Below are 24,114 nucleotides of genomic sequence, written 5' to 3' on the forward strand. Positions count from 1 at the left end.
TTTTGATACATAATTACAGTTATGTTACCATAAAAAATTAGCAAAATTTCAATGAATGCATAAAAATATAGTTTTGTCCAAATTCAAAATTTGTTAAAATATTAAAAAGTATTTTGTGATTGAAAATGCATAAATTAGCGTTATACAATTCATTCTGAATAGTTGACAATCGATTTTACACGTTTTTTTTTCAGTGAAAATCTCAAACTTAAAATGAAATTTGCAATGGTCTGAGTGTTTTGGTTCGACATCTGAAATCGGTCATCAATAGCTTTTGTTCAAAATCGGTCCAAAAAATTAGGGGGCAAAGAAAATATTTTTTTCAAACCAAATAAAAATTTCAATGGAAATTTAATTGTAATCAGCTGAACTCAATTCTCAATTTAAAATGCATTCCTCTGTGTTAAGAATAATTTTGAGCTTTTTAAACACAGAGGAATGCATTTTAAATTGAATTCAGCTTATTGCAATTAAATTTCCACTGAAATTTTTATTTTGTTTAAAAAAATATTTTCTTAGCCCAAATTTTTTGAGCCAATTTTGAACAAAAACTGATAATATTTGTACCAGACGAAGTTAAGGTTTTTCAAATAATCTTTCGATTTTTTGAAATTTGTTGATGTACTGTTTTTTTTTGTAAAATTTTTTGTTTTCGTCAAATTTTACATTTTTTAAAAACTAATGATTGCAAATGGCTTGTTATTTCAATTATTATATTTTTTTTATTTTTTGCCAAACCCTGGCCGGAGAAGAGTGTCAAAAACATTGAAAAATATTCGCATCGGCCTTATTTGCATATTTTTTCAATCAATCATGACTATAAAAATACTCGGTTTAGTGTTAAGAGAACCAAAGTCGCTGAAAACGTAAGAATTTACAATTAATCGATACGTTTTCGGAATTCTGGGTTCGCCATGAAATTGGGCGTCCAATTTAACATAAAAGTTCATTTCACACCAAGTTTTTAAACCATCACAATTTCAGGCTGAAATTTTTGAAAAATACACATCGTTTTTCGAATGTTCAAAAATAGAAGGGGTCGTACAGCCCCTCCGTCACGAGTTATCAAAAAATAAAGCTTGGATTCGTGATCAGGGAAAAAAAAAGTTCCATACGACAAAGTTTAACACAAATCGAAGAGAAGTCAGGGCAACTTCTGTGGGAGTTGGCGGAGAATTACCCATACCTTATTAAATTGGCCTGCATTTTAGAACTTTTTTACAATTTCCATCAGCTGAAGCCGGTGTCATTTTGTACTCGTTTTCACGACAACCACCAAAGTTCAAGCAGAAAAAAATCAGCAAAAAGCATGAACCAGCGACTGCGGTCAATCTCTGGATTGCTGTTAATTCCGCAAATTAATGCTGGCCCGGTAATTGGATTGCGCACCTGTCAACGGCTCCATTCACCAGCCACTACCCCCTTCAACTTCATCAAGCAGGTCTCACAAGCGCAAAGTGGTCATCAACGATGGGACCAGTGATAGCTCGTCGTTTCATTACGCACGTGACTGATCAAAGTGAATTTATATATATTTGAAATTAGTTCACGTTTTGCGCCACGCCACGCCACGCCACACACAAAAGGCAACCGTGATGAATCAACCGGTGGGTGGGTAGGGTAGAAGGTTCTAATTGGGACCTTGTTCGTTTTCACTTCGAGTTCATGTTTCGCAATTAAAATTTACATAAATGATCATTGGATATTCCTAAAAGTTACAGTGCTGCCAATTTGACAGAAAAGAAGATAGCTTTAAAAAAAATCAATCTTGGTACAAAATAAGGCAGTTTACCCTAACTGGAACGTCCCCCCCCCCCCATCAAGGATTGGGGAAAAGCCGACAGAGGCTGGCGGATGACATCTGCACGCGAAACCTTAAACTATGCACATTTTCCAGTGACTGGTCACACTGGCCATCCCGGCTGATGATGCACTGTGCAACTGTTGTTAAGGTGTAACCACAGTGCAGCGTTGTGTAATGCTTTAAAATCAACAAAAAAAAAACAAATTATTTTTTTATTAATTTAATAAGGAATCAAATCAACGTTATTTTTTGATGACAATATGCAGAAAATTAGTTAAAAATTACTGAATTTGTTTAGAGGTCAAAATAAAATATCAAACTTTCGAAACTTTTGCAAAAGTTTGACATTTTTCAGACAGACTGTTGACAACTGTCAAACTCAAGCCATTCTAAACCTACCTTAACGCGCCTCCCTAACGAGATCGTGCTGACGCCAGAGGCTTCATTTTTCAACGTTTTTGATTAGCTGTGAGCTTTTGTGAGTGGAGGAGGCGACCCATCATGGAGAGAGGTTGGATTTATTACATTTTTACACGGTTATCACACGGACGGCGGCCACAAAACACGCAACCATTTCCCAATTAAAGTCGATTGAATTTAAATTAGAACGCGAGCGCACTCGCCGGTTATTAATACGCGAGTGTCCGATTTAATTGGCCTCCGATAGATTGAACTCACTTGTGTTGTTTAGTATCATTTTAAATGTGGGCAAAACAACGCAAACCACACAATAGATCAAACCTGCAACGTGTTTTTGTTTGAAGAGAGTTTTCATTACAGTACCGCGAAAAGGGGCTTTCCCATTATTTAATAATGAAATCAATCAACAGAAATTCATTATTGATGGCTTGACCAACATTTATCAGTCGATTTTATGGTGGTTACAACAAGTTGATTCCAGGAACGTCCAATCAAATTAAATAATGTTAACTTTTCATCACAATTGGAACACCAAAATTGTCACCCAGTCAACTAATTTAATTAACAGCATGTACATTTAAATCACTTTTCTAGTTAAAGGTTTAATGAAGGAACTGAAATCAATCAATCAATCAGAGTTCAATTCGTCACCGTCTTGCTAACTTGTCACACGTGCATTTTGGGCTAAATTGAGTTAAGAACGCCATTTTGTGCAGCTCACAATGCCTCATCTTTTGACCTTCACGAATCCCCAACATTCGATTTCAATCCTGAGATATTCAATGAAAACCAAAAAAGCTCCGAAATTTTTTGTCACTTTTCATATGAAAGTAGTGTCAATCTTGTCGTGCTATCTTGTCACTCCCTGAAAATTGATGCAAGTGCGACAACTGGATTTCTGGTCATAACGCGTTTGACGCACGTACAAGTTAGACTACCGTAAACATTTGTAATTATAACTCGGGACTCAAGCAACCAACTTCAACCAGACTTCGGGACAATGCTCAGAATGGTCAGCCAAACAAAACGTGTTTGTTATTGTTTACATTGCGTGCTCTAGTTTTTGTTTATTCAAGGTCAAACATTAAAACGCGTTTTTCTCGAAACGTCGAAATGGCGGGTGCGACAAGATAGCACGACGACGTCGAATTATTAGTCGCCTTTCAAAAGATCACACTCGGGGTGAGATAGCTAAATAAAATTCTATAATGAAATAAAATGGAATAATACAACAAAACAGTATACAATCTGATTGGTACTTCCAATTAATGCCAAACTTGATGTAGAACCTCGACTGTGAGCTAGACTATGAATTGTAAAATAAATTTCAGACAAAATTGTGAACAAATCACCTTGGCGAATATTTCAAAATCGGCATTCACCTTTATTTGAGGATTTTTTTTTCTCGCAGTAGGTTGATCAAACCGCTGTAACTTTTGAACCAAATTTTCAACCTTGACGAGAATTTAGAAGGGTATAAGGCTCTCAAAAAGCAGTCTTTTTGAGATTCATATGCATTTAAAATTTTGAATTTTTGACTCTTTTCCTAATAAAAAAATCGAGTTTTAAGAATCATTCAAAAAATCAGTTAACTATCAAAATATGCACTTTAAAAACTGGACGTGTTCAAGATATTTAAAAACTCCTGAAATACCTATACGTTTATTTCTCACTTTCAATTGAGTTTCTATAAAACTTTCTATAATTTTTCAGGTGCTGAAAAATTAAGAGTGGCTTATGTTTGAGATAATGGCACAACATTAACTCTCATGATCACATCAATTGAAATGAATCAAAAACATACAAAATTGCAATTAGAAAAAGATTGATGTAAACATAGATGCAAAAACTAAAAAAAATTGAACTCAAATGAGCCGAGGATTTACTCATTTTCAAAGGTATACAAAATAAATGCATTAAACATATCTTTTAATTCTAAAATAAAAAAATCAAATGACTCTCAAAAACAGGTAATGTTTGAAGAACTGAACAAAAACCAAGATTTTTTCAACGATTAAATCAATAAAAATATTAATAGGCCACCTAGTGAATTAAAGATAATGCATTATTTTAGAATCATAAATATAAACACCTTCAAAAAGTCATTAACCCTTACAGTCCGAACGTCTGATGCGAGATACCGAAAAAACCTTTAAAATGCTGTATCTTTGGCCTGTTTCGACCAAATAATCCCGTTTACCCCTCAAAAGAACCGGACAAATCTCTATTTTCAGAATCTATAAAGACATCCGGAATTGGTCACTTGGCCACGGAGATATTCCGGAACCTACTGGGGTAGGTTTTTGTCTGGGTATTCAACCCAATCTACAAGTGATGGTTATAATCATACATTCTTTATAAAAACAATCCAAATTTGCTCCAAGACCTATTCGGGACATATTTCGCATATTCCTTTGGTCCCGGACCACTGGATTTGAATTGGCCACCCTTCCGGAACCGACCACAGAGGAACTGATGGCGAACTCTAAATCAAGTCTAATACGGCTACCGACATGTCAAACAACACTGATTTTGACTCAGCAGTTCAGAATTGACATCCAAAGTATGATTTGGGTCGATTTGGCCATTTTGGAATCGACCGGGAACATCCGTAACATGGTTCCGGTGGACCGTTTTTGGAAACATCTCAAGTATGCCTTCCGACATGTCAAACAACACTGATTTTGACTCAGCAGTTCAGAATTGACATCCAAAGTATGATTTGGGTCCATTTGGCCATTTTGGAATCGACCGGGAACATCCGTAACATGGTTCCGGTGGACCGTTTTTGGAAACATCCCAAGTATGCCTTCCGACATGTCAAACAACACTGATTTTGACTCAGCAGTTCAGAATTGACATCCAAAGTATGATTTGGGTCGATTTGGCCATTTTGGAATCGACCGGGAACATCCGTAACATGGTTCCGGTGGACCGTTTTTGGAAACATCCCAAGTATGCCTTCCGACATGTCAAACAACACTGATTTTGACTCAGCAGTTCAGAATTGACATCCAAAGTATGATTTGGGTCCATTTGGCCATTTTGGAATCGACCGGGAACATCCGTAACATGGTTCCGGTGGACCGTTTTTGGAAACATCCCAAGTATGCCTTCCGACATGTCAAACAACACTGATTTTGACTCAGCAGTTCAGAATTGACATCCAAAGTATGATTTGGGTCCATTTGGCCATTTTGGAATCGACCGGGAACATCCGTAACATGGTTCCGGTGGACCGTTTTTGGAAATATCCCAAGTATGCCTTCCGACATGTCAAACAACACTGATTTTGACTCAGCAGTTCAGAATTGACATCCAAAGTATGATTTGGGTCCATTTGGCCATTTTGGAATTACTTCTCAACATTTGTTATAACATTCATATGGTTTAATTTTTTTAGTTTTTTATTACCGTTCATCCGCTCTTTGGTTTTGGAGAAGCTTCCGTGGAGCAGGTTCCACAAAGCTTCAGGTGCACAACAGTTTTCTTGTGCAGGGCACACATGTAGTCACCACAATTATGACAATAAACCGGAGTTTTTTTGTCAAGGTGTCGCTGACAACGATTACAACGCTGAATGCCACTTTTGAGTTTTACCTCTCCTTCTGTTACATCGCAACAATCAGCACATCGGTAGAACTTTTTCTCCAAATAATGAGTCGTACAGAATACGGCAGATTTGCACCTGGCGCACACAAGCAAATTTGTGCGCACACTGCACACATTGCAAGAAGCAGTTGGACGCGTAGTTGGACCATATTTTTGCGAGAAATTCAGCAAAAAGTTATCCATCAGGTTGACAACATCCGTGTGTAGACCAACGACGGTTTTTCTGCGAGTTTCGACGTGCGCAATCGCCATCTGTTTAGCCAGCCATTCGATGAACTCCCTCTTCGTGATTTTCGCCATCGGATTTGCCCACGTGAACATGACATGAGCGTTGTGTATCGCAATGTCAACCAAATTCTCAAAAAGAGCTTTTGACCATCGCCGAGTAGCACGCTGGCAGCTGAACTTCTTCGTCACCTGGTCCGTCAAATCCACGCCTCCTTTGTACTTGTTGTACATTTCTACAACTGCTGGCTGTAAACATTATCTCATGAGAATACGATTATAACACATGTGGCGATTGTACCTTTTCTGCTCCGGTTCCAACTTCCGCTATCGACTCGGATGGAATCACTGTGGGGTCCGTCGACAGCATGATCACGTGCTTGTTCTTTTTAGATATGTATGACGTCATCATAAGTTCACTATGGTACACATGGAGTCGAGATCCAACCTCACGAGCCGTGTCCTTCAATGCATCCTGGACGACCACCGGTATTTCCCGCTTATTTTTGCGGAGCGTACCAATACAGGGTAAATTCCTCTCCACCAGCTCCTCGCACAGTGGGATCGATGTGAAGAAATTATCAAACACCACGCGACGACCTGAACCGATATAAGGCTCCGTCAGCTGCAGCACTACGCGTTTACCTTGGCCAACTTCGGCGGTATTTCCAACCTTGCCTAAATAGGACAAAAATCATGAGTAGAACACAAGTAGGACGTAACCGATGGAATAAATTACTTACCGGTGTAAACATCAAATGTCGAAAAATACGCACTGTCCGCATCGGATAATCCGAACACTTTTATGCCGTACGGATCAGGCTTTCCCTTACTGTAGACGCGAAACTCTACTCTTCCTCTAAAACTAACAATTCGTTCATCCACTGCAACATTTTCACCGGGTGAATATTTGTCCCGAAAGTTCTTTCGGAAAAGTTCCAGAATCGGCCGGATCGGCGCAAGACGGTCTGCGGATTTCGTGTATGTGGGCTTTGCCTGATCGCCATATTGTCGCGGAGTCCTCCGGGCGACCGAGTCGTCAAATCGTACATATTTGCATATTGCCTGATAGCGCTCCAAACTCATCACCGACCGGAAAAATCCTGATCCATACACAGTGTCGGTTGTCCATAACGCTCGTGCACCCGTGTGGTTGGCTCCCATCAAACCTGCCGCCACAGAGCAGGACATCCAGGCCAAGAACTCATCGCTGGATACGGGTTTGAACTTGGAGTCACCAGCCGCAACAGCCTCAGCATTCGTGTATTTTGTGATAGATTCAAGCATTTCTGCGTCCACAAACTCAACGAATGCGTCCTTGGGAGTGCGAATCTTCATGGGATCGACATTGAAGCTGCCCTCAGATTCCGAGAACTTTTGGCGGTTCTTGTCCCAGCCTGTCTCGTGGAACTTCGATGTCCACTCCATATCTTGCGCCTTGTTGAGGTAAATCCGTTCTGCTTCTTCTTCTTCTTCTTCATTGTTGTCTTCTTGATCGGATTCTAAATCCCACGGAAATGGTTCGTCAATTTCGTCGTCGATGTCGTAGTCTGGAATTTCCCCGTCTGAATCGCTGCCGTAATCCATATCCACTAGCCGGATGTCGCCTTCAATAAAACTCTAAATTCAGATTGACACTTCTCATTTTGGCGCTAAAAACCAAGCATTGATTTGAATTACACTAATACACGTAAACACGGTTGAACTATTGACTACGGTTTTACAACTACATGTTCAATACACTCTGAGCAAGTTTTCAATGAAAGTTTTACGAATGCGCCAAACAATAAATTCGGTGGGATGATTCGTACATACTCTTTTGATACCATTCATAGAGGAAAAACTGTGCTCTTTTTTTTCTTATTCGCAGTTTTTGTTCGTGCTGACACTTTTTCAAAGAAATCAGACGTTACATGTACCCCAGTTGATTCCGTTTCTTTCAGAAATGAACCATGTTGGGATGTTTCCAAAAACGGTCCACCGGAACCATGTTACGGATGTTCCCGGTCGATTCCAAAATGGCCAAATGGACCCAAATCATACTTTGGATGTCAATTCTGAACTGCTGAGTCAAAATCAGTGTTGTTTGACATGTCGGAAGGCATACTTGGGATGTTTCCAAAAACGGTCCACCGGAACCATGTTACGGATGTTCCCGGTCGATTCCAAAATGGCCAAATGGACCCAAATCATACTTTGGATGTCAATTCTGAACTGCTGAGTCAAAATCAGTGTTGTTTGACATGTCGGAAGGCATACTTGGGATGTTTCCAAAAACGGTCCACTGGAACCATGTTACGGATGTTCCCGGTCGATTCCAAAATGGCCAAATCGACCCAAATCATACTTTGGATGTCAATTCTGAACTGCTGAGTCAAAATCAGTGTTGTTTGACATGTCGGAAGGCATACTTGGGATGTTTCAAAAAACGGTCCACCGGAACCATGTTACGGATGTTCCCGGTCGATTCCAAAATGGCCAAATGGACCCAAATCATACTTTGGATGTCAATTCTGAACTGCTGAGTCAAAATCAGTGTTGTTTGACATGTCGGAAGGCATACTTGGGATGTTTCCAAAAACGGTCCACTGGAACCATGTTACGGATGTTCCCGGTCGATTCCAAAATGGCCAAATCGACCCAAATCATACTTTGGATGTCAATTCTGAACTGCTGAGTCAAAATCAGTGTTGTTTGACATGTCGGAAGGCATACTTGAGATGTTTCCAAAAACGGTCCACCGGAACCATGTTACGGATGTTCCCGGTCGATTCCAAAATGGCCAAATCGACCCAAATCATACTTTGGATGTCAATTCTGAACTGCTGAGTCAAAATCAGTGTTGTTTGACATGTCGGAAGGCATACTTGAGATGTTTCCAAAAACGGTCCACCGGAACCATGTTACGGATGTTCCCGGTCGATTCCAAAATGGCCAAATGGACCCAAACCATACTTTGGATGTCAATTCTGAACTGCTGAGTCAAAATCAGTGTTGTTTGACATGTCGGAAGGCATACTTGGGATGTTTCCAAAAACGGTCCACTGGAACCATGTTACGGATGTTCCCGGTCGATTCCAAAATGGCCAAATCGACCCAAATCATACTTTGGATGTCAATTCTGAACTGCTGAGTCAAAATCAGTGTTGTTTGACATGTCGGAAGGCATACTTGGGATGTTTCCAAAAACGGTCCACCGGAACCATGTTACGGATGTTCCCGGTCGATTCCAAAATGGCCAAATGGACCCAAATCATACTTTGGATGTCAATTCTGAACTGCTGAGTCAAAATCAGTGTTGTTTGACATGTCGGAAGGCATACTTGGGATGTTTCCAAAAACGGTCCACCGGAACCATGTTACGGATGTTCCCGGTCGATTCCAAAATGGCCAAATGGACCCAAACCATACTTTGGATGTCAATTCTGAACTGCTGAGTCAAAATCAGTGTTGTTTGACATGTCGGAAGGCATACTTGGGATGTTTCCAAAAACGGTCCACTGGAACCATGTTACGGATGTTCCCGGTCGATTCCAAAATGGCCAAATCGACCCAAATCATACTTTGGATGTCAATTCTGAACTGCTGAGTCAAAATCAGTGTTGTTTGACATGTCGGAAGGCATACTTGGGATGTTTCCAAAAACGGTCCACCGGAACCATGTTACGGATGTTCCCGGTCGATTCCAAAATGGCCAAATGGACCCAAATCATACTTTGGATGTCAATTCTGAACTGCTGAGTCAAAATCAGTGTTGTTTGACATGTCGGAAGGCATACTTGGGATGTTTCCAAAAACGGTCCACCGGAACCATGTTACGGATGTTCCCGGTCGATTCCAAAATGGCCAAATCGACCCAAATCATACTTTGGATGTCAATTCTGAACTGCTGAGTCAAAATCAGTGTTGTTTGACATGTCGGAAGGCATACTTGGGATGTTTCCAAAAACGGTCCACCGGAACCATGTTACGGATGTTCCCGGTCGATTCCAAAATGGCCAAATCGACCCAAATCATACTTTGGATGTCAATTCTGAACTGCTGAGTCAAAATCAGTGTTGTTTGACATGTCGGAAGGCATACTTGAGATGTTTCCAAAAACGGTCCACCGGAACCATGTTACGGATGTTCCCGGTCGATTCCAAAATGGCCAAATGGACCCAAATCATACTTTGGATGTCAATTCTGAACTGCTGAGTCAAAATCAGTGTTGTTTGACATGTCGGAAGGCATACTTGGGATGTTTCCAAAAACGGTCCACCGGAACCATGTTACGGATGTTCCCGGTCGATTCCAAAATGGCCAAATCGACCCAAATCATACTTTGGATGTCAATTCTGAACTGCTGAGTCAAAATCAGTGTTGTTTGACATGTCGGTAGCCGTATTAGACTTGATTTAGAGTTCGCCATCAGTTCCTCTGTGGTCGGTTCCGGAAGGGTGGCCAATTCAAATCCAGTGGTCCGGGACCAAAGGAATATGCGAAATATGTCCCGAATAGGTCTTGGAGCAAATTTGGATTGTTTTTATAAAGAATGTATGATTATAACCATCACTTGTAGATTGGGTTGAATACCCAGACAAAAACCTACCCCAGTAGGTTCCGGAATATCTCCGTGGCCAAGTGACCAATTCCGGATGTCTTTATAGATTCTGAAAAAAGAGATTTGTCCGGTTCTTTTGAGGGGTAAACGGGATTATTTGGTCGAAACAGGCCAAAGATACAGCTTTTTAAAGGTTTTTTCGGTATCTCGCATCAGACGTTCGGACTGTAAGGGTTAAAAAGATCAACTTTTTATAACAAAAGTAAAAAAATATTTTTTTGAGGTGCATGTTCAAAACGCGCAAAAATTTTTGTATTATTTTTGAAAGAATCTACTTTTTTATTTTACTCAAATGTTTTAAGTTAAATCGATCTCACTAGGTTTTTTGACCAAATTTTCCCTAATTTTTGTTTAATTGCATTTGAAGAACCTTCTGTTACCAAGCGGTTAATGAAAAGGAAATAGTTGCAAGGAACACCAAATCTTTGAATTGAACTTTAAGTAAAAAATAAAGGACAAAAGCACTATATCCCGGGCAGGTGGAAATGACAAGTCCATTTGAAAAATCCGATTTTGCTTTAAGAATATCTAGACCATCAATAATGAAAGAAAAAAACAATAAAATCTACTAAACTTTGGCAATAGTAAGACAATAAAAATTCAAATTATGCTGCATGGTAAAATAATAAATCATAGATCGCGCCATTTGTAAAATCATCTAACTTTATAAAAACAGCAATCATAGCCAAATTTGCAATTATTTTTAATTTTTCGAATTTACTTAACAAGTTTTGCCAAAAATATTTGTTTGGACATTAAATATGGTCTTTAAACAAAAACTTTTATACAGCAATTCCCCACGAAAACAGCATGATTTGAAAAAAAATCTGGCGGTTCCTTGGCCAAAATAATTAAAACAGTATTTTTTTATTAGACCATTAGGGTGACCAACACCGTGTTAGGGTGGCCGAAAATTGCAATTTTCGTCTATTTTCGCAAAAACAACATTTTTCAAAAATCCTAACTCCCCGCCATTTCAACCGATTTTAGCTGTCTTGTACGCAAATGAAAGGTGATAAGTTGGCCTTTCAAAGCAAATAGTATGAAGTTTCAAAAATCTAGCCTAACATATAAAAAGGTCGAATGAAAACTTAAAAAGCTGTTTTGAAGGTCTCGGGACCCAAGAGCCAATGTCTAAAAATATTATTATCGGATTCCCCGGAAAATTTACATAAAATATCGAAAAATTGTGAAGTTATGTTTTCAATTTTCCGAGATACGATTTTTTGAAAATAAAAAGTGTGTTTTTCGACGAAAACGATGTTACTTAAACTGCGATAAGTTTAAAATTTAAGCGATAACCTATACATGTTATCGTCATTTTTCCGTTTATAAGCGCGGCGCGTCGAAAAACTCAGTTTTTATTTTCAAAAATCGTATCTCAGAATTTTGAAAACAACTGCACAATTTCAGATATTTTATGTAAAATTTTCCGGGGAGTCCGATAAAAATACTTTAAGACATAAGCTCTTTGGTCCCAAGACCTTCAAAAGTTAAGATTTTTTGAAAAATGTGGTTTTTGCGAAAATTGACGAAAATGGCCATTTTTCGGACCACTCTAACACGGCATAGGTCACCCTAATGGCCAAACATAAATATACGGGTTTACACAATGTTGATCAAAATTGCAACTTTGCTTCAGGTGGCGAATGTATTTAATAAATCACTTAGTTTACGGGAAATTCTCGTATGTTTGGCCGGTTAAGCACTCGCTCCTAACTCCATCCAATTTGCTGATTTTCACTATTTGAACATATAATTTTGCAAAACTTTTGATTTGCATGCCCACTTCTTATTGAGCAATTTACCACTCGATTTCAGTTGAAAACGCTTTTTATGAGCTGTAATTGAATGTCAAAGTGCTGATATGGCAACATAAGAGGCACGCTGGAATTAGATGCTGTTCCCCTAATAGTTTTTTTTTATTTTTTTTTTTTTTTCATTAGAAGCAGCAGTGACAACACTTGCGTGCATATCTTCTGTTTCGACTAAAAAGGCGTTGCGAAAAGAAAGCACTATCACGTTGATTAAGAGGGGGAACGAGGTTAAAAATCCCAAAATTTCGTTACGTAATTAAAGTACGCTCCCTTAAAGAAATGGAACCAATAACATCATTAAGAACCCCACTCAATCGTTGAGCAAAAACCAAAAAAAAAATACATGACAACAAACAACACTGTGACTTTTTATGTGTTTGCTGCCACAGGTCACAGACAGAACACACACACACACATTATCACATTCAAACAAAAACACATTCCCACTCCCAGCTAATAACGATGATCGCACTGTTCTTCTAATGACCTTTTTGCTATCCCGCATAAAGATTTCTGATGAACTTACAGTAAATTTTAACGTTACAAAACGATAAAATATATTGTCATTTTGACAGTGTTTTAACAGTAGACAGCATCGTTTTTTAAGATAATTTGCGTCGTATTTTGGGATTTTACCATAAAAAAGGGGGGTTGTTATGCACCGGTACCATAAAAAATTCAAAATTTTTCCATACATTTTTTTACCAAATACGACGCATTTTACTGTTAATCTAATGTTGCATTTTTCATCCAAAAACTCGTCCTGACTATAGAAAACACCATACATTATTAATAAAAACAGCAAGCATTACAATGCATTGCACAGTCAATATACAGTTCTTCATGGTTTTTTATCTAGTAAATGATGCGGTAAAAACTATATGCGGACAATAAAACTAATAAGCATTACAATTAATTACACAGTAAAATTATAATTCTTTATGGTTTATTCCGCACTAAATGCTACTGTGAAAATTATATTCGGACATTAAAATAAATAGTAAATAAATTAAATTTTAAAGTAGTTTTATTGTTATTCATAGTATGTTATTTATATCCAACATTGAACCACTTTGTTTATTTGTTCATGAATTGTTAACGCCTTCTTCAGCTTTTTGCAAATCGCCAAAAGGAATCCCACCACGACGTTTTCTTTCCCGCATAAAAATGTATGATGATTTGCACTGTTAAAACCATCCAATCAAAATACATATTATAATATTTATGGTAAGTTTATTGTTGACTTTTTCGAACTTTACTGGAATGGCGATGAAGCTAATATACAATTCATGGTTACAGCTAATTGGAAGGTTTTGTTATTGGAAATGTTATAAATGGAAACAATAAAACTATCGTAAAATTCATGAATACAGCAAATATTATGGTTTTTGTATTGGAAATCTCATAATGCATTTTTTCCAATTCTTTGTTACATTACGTTCATTGTAATGTTATAGTTGCGTAGTGTGAACTTTTTTTAACGATTTTTTTTAAATAATTTGAATCATGTGATAAAAGTATTTAAAACGAGTTATATTTTAAATACAAAACTTCACAAACGATTTTGTGAAAAGCTCAAATCAAATCAAATCAAATTATTTTAAAAACTTAAGCATTAAAACATTAATTATTAAACTGTTCCCACACAAAAAAAATAAAATATTAATTTATTAATATATTGATATATTAATATATTAATATATTAAAATATCAAAACATTAAAATATTAAAATATTTAAATATTACAATATCAAAAAATTAAAATATTAATATATTAATATATTAAAATAATAAAATATTAAAATATTAAAATTTAAAAATTTAAAAATATTAAAATATTAAAATATTAAAATATTAAAATTTAAACATTCAAACATTCAAACATTTAAACATTTAAACATTTAAACATTTAAACATTTAAACATTTAAACATTTAAACATTTAAACATTTAAACATTTAAACATTTAAACATTTAAACATTTAAACATTTAAACATTTAAACATTTAAACATTTAAACATTTAAACATTTAAACATTTAAACATTTAAACATTTAAACATTTAAACATTTAAACATTTAAACATTTAAACATTTAAACATTTAAACATTTAAACATTTAAACATTTAAACATTTAAACATTTAAACAATTAAACATTTAAACATTTAAACGTTTAAATATTTAAACATTTAAACATTTAAACATTTAAACATTTAAACATTTAAACATTTAAACATTTAAACATTTTAACATTTTAACATTTTTACTTAAAAATAGAAAAGGCATAAAATAATAAGGATCCCAAAACGAACACACCATGACACCTGCGTCGTCGCCTGAACCGTACGACGCTCCCAAACGAACGCACCATGGTTGAGCGGGTTGAGCAAGCTGTCAAATTTTTTCACTCGCGATGCGTGTTCGATCCTGTTTGTGTTGGTCGCAGTTTCAAAAGTTTTAATCGAAATGAAATCGCGTGTGCTTGTGAAAAACCAAACTCCCGGCGTCAAATCTACCGGGTGACTGATCCGGGAGTGAGAAGAGGATTAGTGTCAGCAACTTTTGGTGAGTATTTGGACCGGTGAAGAACATTAATGCGTCCGCAATTTGGGGCAGATTCCGTCGCCATCGTCGTCGTCGTTTGAAGTAGGTACGTGTGTTTTGGTACTTCTTCCGGACCGGTTTGGAAGAAGTTACCAGATGCGTCCGGAATTTGTGCCAGATTCTGTTGTCGTCGTCCTTCTGGACCAGTTTGGATAAAAATTGCCAGATGCGTCCAGGATTTGTGCCAGATTCCGTCGTCGGTCGTGTGTGGGTGCGTGTGTTTTTGAACTTCTTCCGGTTCCAAAGAAGTTGGCAATCGCGTCCGAGATTTGTGCATCGTCATCGCCGACGTTTGTAGTGTTTGTGTGTGGTTATGTTTTGGAATTTTTTCCGAAACGGTTTGAAAGAAGTTGCCGGTCGCGTCCGATTGTTTATGCCGCTCACACGTTCCGTCGTCGTCGTTTGAAGTGTATCCAGCCCCATTTTTATAGCCCTCTTAGGAAATACCTTTTTTCTTTTTTACAGGATCCTCAATCGTCAACGAATCGGAAGAGCTCCGGGATGTAAATATCAGGCGTTTCGTGAAATTTGGATATGGCGGAATCCCTCCTGCAGCAGCAGCAGATGTTTGTCATGGTCTGATGCACTAAGTGATTTGTTTAAATTTTCAAGATTCTTCCCGCAAACGTCAAACCATAAAAAAATATTGCCGGATCTTTTCTGGAAGAGATTCGGCACCAGTTTGTACTGATTTGACGTTTGCTGAGGGTGTCGAAAAGTTTGACTAAGTCAACTGCTTGCAAAAAAAAAACAATGGTCTGCTTGGGTAACTTTCTTAAGTTTATTTTGTGTGTGTTTTTTTTCTTTTACAGGAGGCATTTGCAACGGTGCGGAGCTATTTGATTACGGGACACGGAAGCTTGATCAACGAAATGTAGAATTCAAAAATTAAGATATCTTAGATTTTGAAATTTAGCAATTTAAACATTTGAAAATTATACATTTAAATATTTTTTTCAAAACTTGAAAAAAGAAAATTTAAAAATTTAAAACAAATTTAAATTCTACAATTTCAAAACTCCCAAATCCTGAAAATATAAAATTAAAAAAACGAAGGTGTAAAAAATTAAATTAGAAACTGTGGGTTCAAAAATTCAAATACAGTCTGCATTAGATTTGATAATTTGAGAAATTTAAAATAAAGGGCTTAAATAAATTTTAAATTTAATAACCAAAGTTTTTGTTTAAATATCTAGAATAAAAGCATTTAAGAATCTCAGAACAGAATTTGAGAATTTTGATCTGGGGGGTGAATAGAGCGGTTCAAAATCGGAACCGTTTTGAACTGCAAAGCGGAACCATTTTACTGTTCGCCAGAAGCAGCAAGTATTGTAATCATTCATTAGGGAAATTATTGTAAAAACCAAATATGGTTTGTTGATTTTCTTTTTCTTTTGATATAGCGAACCTTTTGTAATTATTCTCGGAATCACCATAACCATTACCAGTAAAGTCGTCGTAGAGCCATTCTTTCTCCAATGAACCCACTTCCTACTGGCTAATTCCCTTTTCAGCGCTCTTCCGGAGGTCGTCTCCAACAATTGATTCCGCCCGAATTGTGGGCACGATTCGCTTTTTCTAGTACAAAACGTTATTTATTAAGACTTGTACTTTGTCTCAAAATGGGCACTGTACTTCCTAGAGCTCTTGCTTACATTTTGTTCCAAACCGACTTCGCAAAACTTCACCCACTTCTGACGCAGTTATTTGTATTCCGAAAACTTGGAAAAAAATGCGCACAGAAGATTTCAAAACAAATTATTCAAGTGCAAAGAAAAAGTCACACTTGTGCTCATTCGAAAATCACGTTACGCATTCTCTCGTCTCATCCCCCAGATTTTGATTATTTAAATTATGATTTTTCTTAACTTAATTGTCTTCTCATTTATTAACACTAACAATACCAGCAAATCAATCCGGAGTCTCCAGTCGACAAAAGGTATCGGCGGACAGACTGAACACACCACGGCATCACCCACTCGAGGGGGAACAGGAACCGGTCTCGATCGAGGGTTTCAAACGGAATCGAAAGCGAAAGAAAACGTCGTGGTGGGATTCCTTTTGGCGATTTGCAAAAAGCTGAAGAAGGCGTTAACAATTCATGAACAAATAAACAAAGTGGTTCAATGTTGGATATAAATAACATACTATGAATAACAATAAAACTACTTTAAAATTTAATTTATTTACTATTTATTTTAATGTCCGAATATAATTTTCACAGTAGCATTTAGTGCGGAATAAACCATAAAGAATTATAATTTTACTGTGTAATTAATTGTAATGCTTATTAGTTTTATTGTCCGCATATAGTTTTTACCGCATCATTTACTAGATAAAAAACCATGAAGAACTGTATATTGACTGTGCAATGCATTGTAATGCTTGCTGTTTTTATTAATAATGTATGGTGTTTTCTATAGTCAGGACGAGTTTTTGGATGAAAAATGCAACATTAGATTAACAGTAAAATGCGTCGTATTTGGTAAAAAAATGTATGGAAAAATTTTGAATTTTTTATGGTACCGGTGCATAACAACCCCCCTTTTTTATGGTAAAATCCCAAAATACGACGCAAATTATCTTAAAAAACGATGCTGTCTACTGTTAAAACACTGTCAAAATGACAATATATTTTATCGTTTTGTAACGTTAAAATTTACTGTAAGTTCATCAGAAATCTTTATGCGGGTTCGCTTTCGATTCCGTTTGAAACCCTCGATCGAGACCGGTTCCTGTTCCCCCTCGAGTGGGTGATGCCGTGGTGTGTTCAGTCTGTCCGCCGATACCTTTTGTCGACTGGAGACTCCGGATTGATTTGCTGGTATTGTTAGTGTTAATAAATGAGAAGACAATTAAGTTAAGAAAAATCATAATTTAAATAATCAAAATCTGGGGGATGAGACGAGAGAATGCGTAACGTGATTTTCGAATGAGCACAAGTGTGACTTTTTCTTTGCACTTGAATAATTTGTTTTGAAATCTTCTGTGCGCATTTTTTTCCAAGTTTTCGGAATACAAATAACTGCGTCAGAAGTGGGTGAAGTTTTGCGAAGTCGGTTTGGAACAAAATGTAAGCAAGAGCTCTAGGAAGTACAGTGCCCATTTTGAGACAAAGTACAAGTCTTAATAAATAACGTTTTGTACTAGAAAAAGCGAATCGTGCCCACAATTCGGGCGGAATCAATTGTTGGAGACGACCTCCGGAAGAGCGCTGAAAAGGGAATTAGCCAGTAGGAAGTGGGTTCATTGGAGAAAGAATGGCTCTACGACGACTTTACTGGTAATGGTTATGGTGATTCCGAGAATAATTACAAAAGGTTCGCTATATCAAAAGAAAAAGAAAATCAACAAACCATATTTGGTTTTTACAATAATTTCCCTAATGAATGATTACAATACTTGCTGCTTCTGGCGAACAGTAAAATGGTTCCGCTTTGCAGTTCAAAACGGTTCCGATTTTGAACCGCTCTATTCACCCCCCAGATCAAAATTCTCAAATTCTGTTCTGAGATTCTTAAATGCTTTTATTCTAGATATTTAAACAAAAACTTTGGTTATTAAATTTAAAATTTATTTAAGCCCTTTATTTTAAATTTCTCAAATTATCAAATCTAATGCAGACTGTATTTGAATTTTTGAACCCACAGTTTCTAATTTAATTTTTTACACCTTCGTTTTTTTAATTTTATATTTTCAGGATTTGGGAGTTTTGAAATTGTAGAATTTAAATTTGTTTTAAATTTTTAAATTTTCTTTTTTCAAGTTTTGAAAAAAATATTTAAATGTATAATTTTCAAATGTTTAAATTGCTAAATTTCAAAATCTAAGATATCTTAATTTTTGAATTCTACATTTCGTTGATCAAGCTTCCGTGTCCCGTAATCAAATAGCTCCGCACCGTTGCAAATGCCTCCTGTAAAAGAAAAAAAAACACACACAAAATAAACTTAAGAAAGTTACCCAAGCAGACCATTGTTTTTTTTTTGCAAGCAGTTGACTTAGTCAAACTTTTCGACACCCTCAGCAAACGTCAAATCAGTACAAACTGGTGCCGAATCTCTTCCAGAAAAGATCCGGCAATATTTTTTTATGGTTTGACGTTTGCGGGAAGAATCTTGAAAATTTAAACAAATCACTTAGTGCATCAGACCATGACAAACATCTGCTGCTGCTGCAGGAGGGATTCCGCCATATCCAAATTTCACGAAACGCCTGATATTTACATCCCGGAGCTCTTCCGATTCGTTGACGATTGAGGATCCTGTAAAAAAGAAAAAAGGTATTTCCTAAGAGGGCTATAAAAATGGGGCTGGATACACTTCAAACGACGACGACGGAACGTGTGAGCGGCATAAACAATCGGACGCGACCGGCAACTTCTTTCAAACCGTTTCGGAAAAAATTCCAAAACATAACCACACACAAACACTACAAACGTCGGCGATGACGATGCACAAATCTCGGACGCGATTGCCAACTTCTTTGGAACCGGAAGAAGTTCAAAAACACACGCACCCACACACGACCGACGACGGAATCTGGCACAAATCCTGGACGCATCTGGCAATTTTTATCCAAACTGGTCCAGAAGGACGACGACAACAGAATCTGGCACAAATTCCGGACGCATCTGGTAACTTCTTCCAAACCGGTCCGGAAGAAGTACCAAAACACACGTACCTACTTCAAACGACGACGACGATGGCGACGGAATCTGCCCCAAATTGCGGACGCATTAATGTTCTTCACCGGTCCAAATACTCACCAAAAGTTGCTGACACTAATCCTCTTCTCACTCCCGGATCAGTCACCCGGTAGATTTGACGCCGGGAGTTTGGTTTTTCACAAGCACACGCGATTTCATTTCGATTAAAACTTTTGAAACTGCGACCAACACAAACAGGATCGAACACGCATCGCGAGTGAAAAAATTTGACAGCTTGCTCAACCCGCTCAACCATGGTGCGTTCGTTTGGGAGCGTCGTACGGTTCAGGCGACGACGCAGGTGTCATGGTGTGTTCGTTTTGGGATCCTTATTATTTTATGCCTTTTCTATTTTTAAGTAAAAATGTTAAAATGTTAAAATGTTTAAATGTTTAAATGTTTAAATGTTTAAATGTTTAAATGTTTAAATGTTTAAATGTTTAAATATTTAAACGTTTAAATGTTTAAATGTTTAATTGTTTAAATGTTTAAATGTTTAAATGTTTAAATGTTTAAATGTTTAAATGTTTAAATGTTTAAATGTTTAAATGTTTAAATGTTTAAATGTTTAAATGTTTAAATGTTTAAATGTTTAAATGTTTAAATGTTTAAATGTTTAAATGTTTAAATGTTTAAATGTTTAAATGTTTAAATGTTTAAATGTTTAAATGTTTAAATGTTTAAATGTTTAAATGTTTAAATGTTTAAATGTTTAAATGTTTAAATGTTTAAATGTTTAAATGTTTGAATGTTTGAATGTTTAAATTTTAATATTTTAATATTTTAATATTTTAATATTTTTAAATTTTTAAATTTTAATATTTTAATATTTTATTATTTTAATATATTAATATATTAATATTTTAATTTTTTGATATTGTAATATTTAAATATTTTAATATTTTAATGTTTTGATATTTTAATATATTAATATATTAATATATCAATATATTAATAAATTAATATTTTATTTTTTTTGTGTGGGAACAGTTTAATAATTAATGTTTTAATGCTTAAGTTTTTAAAATAATTTGATTTGATTTGATTTGAGCTTTTCACAAAATCGTTTGTGAAGTTTTGTATTTAAAATATAACTCGTTTTAAATACTTTTATCACATGATTCAAATTATTTAAAAAAAATCGTTAAAAAAAGTTCACACTACGCAACTATAACATTACAATGAACGTAATGTAACAAAGAATTGGAAAAAATGCATTATGAGATTTCCAATACAAAAACCATAATATTTGCTGTATTCATGAATTTTACGATAGTTTTATTGTTTCCATTTATAACATTTCCAATAACAAAACCTTCCAATTAGCTGTAACCATGAATTGTATATTAGCTTCATCGCCATTCCAGTAAAGTTCGAAAAAGTCAACAATAAACTTACCATAAATATTATAATATGTATTTTGATTGGATGGTTTTAACAGTGCAAATCATCATACATTTTTATGCGGGATGCTTCACCACGCGTCCTATCTCGAGCAGCAGAGTTATAACGAGCAACACGAGCCAATGTACAGTGCTGCCATCTTTGTACTGCTGCTCGTTCAACAATGTGAACGTGTGTTTGTCGAAGAAAGAAGACCAGTCGGTTTAGCAAACAAAGGATACTTTTTTCTCTAACAATGGACGACGGGGTTTGTTGGGAGGGCGTAAACGTCACTTTGCTGAAAGTTGTCAAAATTTCTGCTACGCCCTTTTCATTTGCCACGCGTGAAAACGGAGGTACGAAACGGCGAAAAGTTAAGAAATGCATGTATTAGAACAATTATTCTGTCACACTTGGTTGCCGGCATTTTGAATAAAAGTGCACCGAGCGTGAAACTGAAAACGATCTTGTCTGTGCCCGAAAATCTCCCACATTGTTTGCTGAATGTTTCTTGTCGCGGAAGAGGTAACCAAACTGTCAAAATCGTTGGAATCAAGCGAGAGTTTGCACTGTTAGGTGAATTATCCCAAGATTTAATTTTTGTATAACGTACACCAAATCTTAGCTAGGGGAGGGAAAAGAATGGTTCCCAAAACTATCTCCTTGGGTAGAATCAGAGCACATCCCACATTCCACCTCGGTTGGCACAAATTAGTTTTTTTACTATCTCGTTTCAAGAACCTTCCACTTGGCTGGTTCTCCACCTAGGTTTCTTTCGGAGTGTACATGGCGGATTTATGAACTATCACGGTTCTCAAATCTTCAGCGGTACGGTACTTACCGGTGGTGACAGTTTCGGTGGAACGCAAGTTCTTGGGAGACACTAACAACGGTACACCGAAATGATTCACGGACTAAATTAAACTGAAGCGAGTTCTGGCCCCTTGGGCAAGGAGGTGCGACTCGGAAAAATCTGCCCCGTTATCAGTTGATTTTGTTTGAGGTTTTGTTTCAATCCGGTGATAACCTCTCGTGCGACCTGCAATCGATGGAGGAACTGGAGCCAATTCAAAGATTTATTCTTATAAAACAAAACAAAAACATTTGCAAGGCATTGCAACTCAGCAGTGTCTTTGTAACTGTTCTTGAAATTTAACTATAAGTTTCCCAAGAAAGATTCCACTTTTATGAAAATTTAGGTTTTCTTAATCCTCCCTCCCCTGGATCACCCCAATACTCACATTTGTAACTAGTTTGATTTTAAAATGCAATTTGAGATTTTTGACAGAACAAAACTTTTCCAATTTCAAAAAGGTCAAAATCAACAACAAGCTCCTCACTTGAAAATATTGTGGCGCTATGCTAATTCTTCGCAGAGAAGCTCATAGAAAATACAACGCAATTAAATAAAAAAAAGAACATAAAGCTTTTTTAGTTATTCTTATTCTGAATTTGTTTTTAAAATTACCAACAGTAGCAAACTATAATGACGCCCATCTACAAAGAACAGACTCGGAATATGTTACAAGAAGGGTGTGAAAGATCCAGCAGATGCCACTTGCCACCTTTTAAAGCAAATCTCTTGTGAATTCGATTAAAATAATATTTTCTAAAATGAGCCATCCTCTAAAGATTCTATATTTTTTTATATTTTTGAATATTTTTTTTTAATTGGATGATATGCTTTCAATGTTTATCCTGCCACTTTGCAGCCAAAGTTTTTTCATACAATGTTGAGAGCTGGTAATACAATATGGGCATGTGAATATTTAAAAATCAAAATAGGAACACGGAAAAAATCTCGATTTTTTTATTTGACTGTATATCACTACACGTTAAATTCCCATAATAAACTTTTTTGTAAATTTCGCAATTTTTCAATAAGATTAAAGGGACTACAAATGCATCTTTTTTTGCGAAATTATAAAACAAATTTTCAAAATTGTTTCTAGACGCAAGAGAGCAATTCTCTACCAAATCCGGAAATAGATTTTATTTGTATTTTTTTATTTGGCTCAAACTTTGTGGGGGCCTTCCCTATGACCAAAGAAGCTATTTTGTGTCATTGGTTCTTCCATACAAGTCTTCATACAATTTTGGCTGCTGTCCATACAAAAATGGTATGTAAATATTCAAACAGCTGTAACTTTTGAGTAAATTTTCTGATCAATTTGGTGTCTTCGGCAAAGTTTTAGGTATTGTTGAGGAAAAACAAATTTGAGAAGGATCGGAAAATTTCACGAATGTTTCATGCATTAGCATTGAAAATCGGACCACTAGTTGCTGAGATATCGACATTAGAAAATGGTGGGTTGTTTTGGTGAGACTTAGCAAACTTCAATTTACTTGTTTCTTTTTCTTAAAGCGGCTGTATCTCAGCATTCCGAAGTCCAATCTTCAATGTCTTTTAGACAATTTTAAAGCAAATTTTCTGAACTTAAAAAAAAAATATTTGTAGAAATGGTCACTCATGGTCACTATTTTTAAAAATCTAAAAACTGCAAATATTTCGCTAAAATCAAACTTTCCGTGGCTATATTTTGAAAACAGAGCACTTTATTAAAAAATCTGTAGTGTACTTTTCGATTGCAAATTCAAAAAAAAATCAAATTATTCGCTCTACAGGATTGCCTTGGCGTTCTCGATTGCGAGATTCCAACTCGAAACTAGGTGTCCGAAGGCTTGATTGTTGAGGCAATTGCAAACCTCTTTTTACACCCGGGATTCGAACTGAGGACCTTTGGATTGTTAGTCCAACTACCTACCAGCGATTCCACCGAGACAGGACCCAGGGAGACGACTCCTACAAAGCTAACGACCTAACCTCTTGGTTAGTCCGGTGCCAACATTTACTTCCCGTCCGACGGAAGGCGTGATCAGACAAATCTCGTCTCGAAAATTGCCACCAGGACCTTCTGGGATCGAACCCAGGCCGACT

General features: G+C 36.4%; 2 protein-coding genes across 3 annotated transcripts in view; both read right to left on the reverse strand.

The window, feature by feature from the left end:
* The window catches only part of LOC120420958 (galactokinase-like), a 99,305-nt gene extending 77,136 nt beyond the window's left edge, over positions 1 to 22,169 (reverse strand). Inside the window, exon 1 of one of the 2 annotated variants that reach the window (XM_039584091.2) lies at positions 22,018 to 22,169. The gene's annotated coding sequence lies outside the window, so the exon portion shown is untranslated. The remainder of the gene's footprint in view (positions 1 to 22,017) is intronic. The other variant, XM_039584092.2, reaches the window with a different exon arrangement.
* On the reverse strand, positions 1,820 to 7,648 carry LOC120420957 (piggyBac transposable element-derived protein 4-like). Its single transcript, XM_039584089.1, has 4 exons — positions 6,805 to 7,648; positions 6,363 to 6,739; positions 6,254 to 6,310; positions 1,820 to 1,981 (listed from the first exon to the last, which is right to left on the reverse strand). The coding sequence occupies exons 1-4, from the start codon at positions 7,646 to 7,648 to the stop codon at positions 1,820 to 1,822; spliced, it is 1,440 nt and encodes a 479-aa protein (XP_039440023.1).
* Positions 22,170 to 24,114: the final 1,945 nt, after the last annotated feature.

The sequence above is a fragment of the Culex pipiens genome, chromosome 3 (genome assembly GCF_016801865.2).
Source record: "Culex pipiens pallens isolate TS chromosome 3, TS_CPP_V2, whole genome shotgun sequence".
NCBI lineage: Eukaryota > Metazoa > Arthropoda > Insecta > Diptera > Culicidae > Culex > Culex pipiens.